The sequence below is a fragment of the Onthophagus taurus genome, chromosome 11 (assembly GCF_036711975.1).
Source record: "Onthophagus taurus isolate NC chromosome 11, IU_Otau_3.0, whole genome shotgun sequence".
Classification (NCBI taxonomy): Eukaryota; Metazoa; Arthropoda; class Insecta; order Coleoptera; family Scarabaeidae; genus Onthophagus; species Onthophagus taurus.
The window spans coordinates 19,240,132-19,246,523 of record NC_091976.1 but is presented as its reverse complement, the minus strand read 5'-3'; the positions used below and the strand labels follow the sequence as shown (position 1 = coordinate 19,246,523).

The following is a 6,392-nucleotide window of genomic DNA, read 5'->3' as shown; positions in this document are numbered from 1 at the left end:
TGATCCATATGTGGCAACCAGCCAAATCAAAGTTTTATATATCCTGATTTTGGTTGTTCTGCAAATGATTCTAGACCAGATCAACTTTTTGTTAGCGTACTAGGCTCTGTTGGCAGAAAGTATTCTCTTTTGTATATTGGAGCCAATATAGAGAGCCCTGAGTTGGCAAGGCAGTGTTGTGTGATCGCAAAACATAGATAAGATCAAATGTATTTGGAGAATTGTTAGATTCTCCGTTAAAAGCTTCAAATTTTGTATTTTATTTTTGGAGATGGATGTTTTTTGTGTTCACATTTGAAAAATCTTTGTCTTCGGCATTACAAGCTATAAAGTAGTTAGTTATATTCCGTTTCAATGGATCTATGAAGTCCTTGGAACATTTTCAGGTTACGCAAAGTACACAAGCTCAAGTTCGTCGATATCTTCTATATCCGACAGTAGATTTACGCATTCAGGCAGATATTTCGCAATATTTATTTTGTATTTTCATCTTTATCATAGAATGTAGGACTTTCACTGTAGTATATATAATTAGAAGATGATGTATACTGGTTTATGTAGAAGCCTATTTCTAGTCTATTATGTTAAATGCTCTTTTAGTAGTTTTAGATTGTTTATGAAGATGGACGCAAAATTTCAAAATTTAGTGTTATACATATATGAAATAATTATAAGATAATCCAAATATTATATAAATCTTTAATATTAATGAAATGAAAATTAGGAGTATAGATCTGTAATGGTGTACACGGTTGGTTTGTTGATATTCAACCCCAAAAACAGACAGCCCACACCCTCTCACCCTCTTCGGTGAAAGTGCGATCGGTGCGAAGTGAAACCGTGTGGAAATTATCGTCCGTGATAAGCTGGCGGGATAACTTCATCCCGGTGTTAATAAAGAATGATCTACTGCCAGAGAATCACGGCTAACGTTCCGCGACAAAATCCCCCTTTGTCACGGTGGTTGACTTTTTTGGGGATGGTTTAAAAGTTAAGTTCTTCTAAGATTTTAAGATTTACAAACTTTCTTTCTTTTAACATTATCTAATTTCAAGAAAATTTTTTTTAGTTATATTATAACTTAAGTATTAATATTATAAAAGTTCGATACTGCTTAAAAGCTTGGGGATGAAATTTGTGGGAAGGTAAGAGGTCGTTCATTTGAAAATCACTGAAAACTGATGAGTCCGCTTAGCGTTCCCCCTATCGGGCCGTTCAGGGTACTTTGGCTTCCAGATTAACTCTTGAAAAATGCACCCCTTCATATCGACGTCCATATTACAACCCTATGCCTTCATCCCTCGTTTTTCTCTTTTCATTGTTTGTCGGCCGTTTTGTACCGGTAAAAGATGAAAATACCTCTATCAATCATTTTTGATAATTCCGACTTTACGATTTTGCTCCAAAAATAACTTATATTAATAACTAGGATTTGTTGGATTTACAGTAGCTTTGATGGTCAAACAGAAATGTCATCATGTTAAAGTTGGAGAAACGTTTGTACATAGTGTACTAGCCTCAGTGGGATCAATACTTAGCTTATATACAAGGCCCGACCTACATAGTTGACATAGTTTAAATTCGGCTCACAGACTGTATATTTAGTGGGTTCGTACTGAAAAATGTCGCATTTAGAACGAACCACGCCATGTAGTTGGTGATTTACGTCCTTGTTCCCATCATAAATGTCTTTTAATTGAAAATTTATGATCCCACCCGATATATTAAGAACCAAAAAAACGTAGCCCCAGACGGTTTAATGATCTCAGTTTACGGTGTTGTATATTAAATTGCGAATAAAACTAGCGCGAAGGGATAATAATAAATTTTGTACCATTTGTAGTAACGGAAATCGTAATTTTTTTCAAAAAGAACAACTTTATTAATAGCGTAGTAACGAGACATTAATTCTTGAATCACTAATTGTTCTTGGAACACGATAGTTAATCCTCGAGATTAAGTACATCCCACACATTAAATGCATATCTATACATACATTAAAAAGGTGGAGGTAGACGAGTACCAAATTTGGAATTGAAAACAAGTGTAAACTAGAATTTTAAATTGAATTTGTGCATTGAACATGAAGATTAAAAAAAATTGCATTATTGGTAAGATATTGAGTGTAGATTTAAATGTTAGAAATATTTAATATAATCCAATATGTAAATGTGATTTCACAAAAAAATTTTGGTGGAGGCGACGGGAATGTAAAATCAATTAAAAATGAAATTTCTATTAACTATTACCACGAAACGTTTTGAAAACGACCACCCAAAAAAAAACGTTACAAAAAGGTTATAAATAAAAGCTATACAAAAAAAATATACAAAATACAAAACAGTAGTTAGCATCGAGGGTTAATTAACATTTACAGAGCCCAATTGAAGGAGTGGTCTATCGGAGGAAGAGGAAGAAACTTTCCACCCCAATTTTCGCTCTCCTCCTACTTTCTTCATCCCCCCGTTTTCCCCAACACGACGTCCACGTACTTTAATTTAAATTCACTAAACGGGTCCTTAAGCGGCAGTCAGCGAAATCAGTTAATGAGATCTCGAAAACAATCGCCGCGATTTCCAAAATGGCCGCCCGGAGGACAGGGTAACTTCGGGGGGGCGCGGGATTTCCCAAAATGTATATATGCGACCGTGATCGTGCCCCCCAATTTGAAACAATGTGCGGCGGAGTTCCAAGCCACGCCCCAGCTCGAAGGCGGTTGGAGGCCACCCCCGTTTACCCACACAGTTGCAACGTAACGGCGTGCGTGTTCGGACTTGTTACAGTGGCAGGGCGCCAATAGTAGGGACGCCACGGAGCCGGCGCCCCGGATTTTGTTTGGAGCTATCTGCTCCGGGCTCCAAACGAACACGGTTTTGGAGACTGATACGTCGGAAGGGTGCACGACGTCACCTACTATAAGGGTAAGAAAAACAAAAAAACTTTTTTTTTTGCGAGAAATTTGGGTAAAAAGTTCTTTTTTTTTTGATATAGGTGATGGGTAGATGTGGTGCTACATTTGAGTACATCTAACAGGGAAAAGAAATATCCTCAACATGCCAGGTTTCTCATCCTTTAACGCCATTAAGTCCAATGCTTATAGCTGGTAAGTTAGTTACGCAAGAAATTTTTTTAATAACTGATAGATTAATTTGGGGGGGAAATCAAAATGGTGGAGGTGCCGGTAAAAGTTTAATCTAAAAGTTTTGAACTTAAATTTGAAAATATCACAAGAAAAAGCTTTTGGGTGAATCTAATTAAGCTTTATGTCCCAAAGAGTTTTTAAATAATTGTATCTAAAAAGTTCATATCTTGATTGGGGAGGTTTTTTGGAGTTCTTGGTAGGTTTCTGCTCAAGAATTTAAATATCATTTGACACTTCATAAAGGCTGTAATTCATTCAAGAAAGTCCATTATCATTATTGAAATGTAGTAGTTTCCATAAAAGAAAAAATTAGAATTTACATTATTTGCTTTATGCCAAAAAAAATTATGTAAGTAAGTGTTGTATCAACATTAAAAGATACTTATTTTGATCATAAAAGCTCAAACACGGAAAATAATCACATTTGTTGCACTTCACTTTGGCGATCTTCTAATATATGCCACTTTTACATCCCACTGTGTTGGCCTTGTTATGTAAAGTGCCAAAAAGGTATCTACAACGCCAATAAATTCGTTGTGTAAAATTAGAAAACTAGGACATTTGAAATTTGTATCTTTTTATGGTGGTTTTCATCTATATTGTTTTTGACACCAGAATTGCTTGTATATGAACTCTACCTTTCGTTCTTAGTTGGTGCTAATTTGGTATGCATTAATTGATAAATAGTATTCATGGTCAACATATCTTCAAATCAGGTTGTTAAGTTTAAGTGATGGACCAAAAAAAGATTGAACATAGAGTGACGTCCTTCTCTATGTTCAATCTTTTTTTGGTCCATCACTTAAACTTAACAACCTGATTTGAAGATATGTTGACCATGAATACTATTTATCAATTAATGCATACCAAATTAGCACCAACTAAGAACGAAAGGTAGAGTTCATATACAAGCAATTCTGGTGTCAAAAACAATATAGATGAAAACCACCATAAAAAGATACAAATTTCAAATGTCCTAGTTTTCTAATATGGTGGAAAATTGTCATAGAGAAGTCTTACGTTTTTAGACAACCACCTTACAATTGAAAATTAACTTCTAATTAATCTACACGCCTTTGATCTGTATTATTGCTCAAGAAATACCTTGCAAGTATATATGGCTTGAGTAGAATACTTTTTAAAATCTTTTCAATTACTGGCAGAACCAACTTATCAATGCTAATATGAAGCTTTAGAAATTTTGCTATAAGTAGGAAGATAAGAATTCTAAGATACTCGCAGTCTATCATCGTCCCTTTTTGGCATTGAAATGCTCCATCGTAATTTCCTTCTTGTCAAATTACCTTGGTTTTGAATGGTTCGTTAATATCATTACTTTAAACTCTGTTGCATAACATGCAGGTGGGCAGATTTTTGGTTGAAAAAAAGTCATATATAATTACTGGAATGCTGGTTAAATTCCTTTTTAGCTATAATATTGTTGAATGCTTGTGTAGGTAAATGTGACTATCGATTTCGGAACAAACAATTCACGTGACAATAACTTCCTAACACTATTATTGTTGGTATCTAATGAAATGGTTATACTAATATTGGACAACATAATGATTCGAAGAATTTTCAATTCTTGATAACATACTAGAATTCCTGTATGTTCTTTATTACTGTTCGGTTGGAAGATGTGACAGCATCATCATTTAAAAAATCATGGTATAATTTTAAATTGAAAATTAATGAAATCATCTTGACTTAGTATTAAAATCTGGTACTAAAATCTCCATTAATCTGATATTTGATAAAATTTATTTAGTATACTAAACTTTGTATGTCTAAACTGGTCTAAACGTTTGTGATGTAAGTGTCACAACTTGGCACTATACAAGATGTCAAGTTTTTGAAACACACCGATAACTACGTAACGTTGTAGAAAATGTCGATTCTGTTTTTCTGCCACAAAATACACACACTGGAACATCTTTTACTACGCTTGAGGTCAATATCTCTAAATAAGCTAAATTTGGGTGAACTACTGGTTATGATACTGAAGCCTGATAGCTTAATTTCAATACTCTTAGTGTAATTAGTGTTAATTGTTAAAAAATTATATTAACCTTCAAAAACGAAGAAATCCAAATATTGCAAAATTCCTAAATATTTATGTTAAAATTTTATATTTTGTAAAATTCGATTGAAAACAATTTATTATTGGATTGAAATTCATTGCGTTTTGTAGTAAAAGTTTCAGTTACCATCGCAATATAATATAATGCGCTAAGATGGAATAGTAATAACTTAATAAAAACTGCAAATTTCATTATCACTTAGGTCAAAATATTACCAGCCAAGAAAACATGGTATAAAACATTTTTTTGTTATTGACGCAAAATTCTTTTATACAAACGATCGTTGCACAATCCTGATTGCCTTGAAAGGTAAAATACAATCGACGTGGTGTCTCAGCAGCCAGCAACCTTAGCTTGATAAAGTAAATAAAATAAACCCAAAACATTGCAATCATGACTCTTAAATTGAAAATGTAATCAATGTCAAAATGATGATAAATAATGTAGATTTTGTTATATTGGTTTTCCATTAGAAGAAATGAGTAGTTGATGTAGCCATCTCTATGCATTTCTATAATGATTCTGAATTTTATGTTTGTATTGAATTTTTAAAATCAAAATTTGTCATATTATTTACCTTAGTACCACATTGGCGTAGGTTGAAAAACTGCACGTGCTTTAGTTTCTCACATTTATTATACTGTAGTGTAATTTAGGTTATTATTTACTATAAGTTTCTAATGATATTACTTTTGTGGCTTTTTTTCTGGAAAATATTAGTCATTCAGCAGTATAGTGTCATGAATGGCATAAATGTAGTCAATCAATTCAGATTTAAATATCAATATTCCAGACTTATTCTCGAAACTCCAGCCAAGAGTTTGTATTTACCAAACCTAAGACATTCATGAATAACCTGAACATCCGCTTCCTAGATTTTATCTTATAATATGTATGTTTCCTTTCCGTACCATCGTTACCATTTGTAGCCATGACTTCTTCATTCCCTGAATGCCCTTCTTTCTACCTTTAGCTTATTGCTTCCTTCAATTAGTTGAGACTGGAGGGTTGATCAAAGTGATTTCTTCATTATGCCCTATAAGATGAAGAAATATATCTATCACATAACCAAATCAAGGTATAATTAGTGATTGTGTAAGGAAATATGTTATGATAGGGACAAGGATAAGAATTCTTGATTGGAGAAGTTTTTTGGAGTTTTTGGT

At 33.4% G+C, this 6,392-nt stretch overlaps 1 protein-coding gene across 1 annotated transcript in view; it reads left to right on the top strand.

Moving 5' to 3' along the window:
* The first annotated feature begins 2,784 nt into the window (after positions 1 to 2,784).
* Positions 2,785 to 6,392, top strand: part of LOC111424121 (Vesicular glutamate transporter) — a 43,262-nt gene continuing 39,654 nt past the window's right edge. Inside the window, exons 1-2 of the mRNA XM_023057554.2 lie at positions 2,785 to 2,921; positions 2,992 to 3,103. Of these exons, the coding sequence (XP_022913322.1) occupies positions 3,054 to 3,103 (50 nt within the window). The 5' untranslated portion in view covers positions 2,785 to 2,921; positions 2,992 to 3,053. The remainder of the gene's footprint in view (positions 2,922 to 2,991; positions 3,104 to 6,392) is intronic.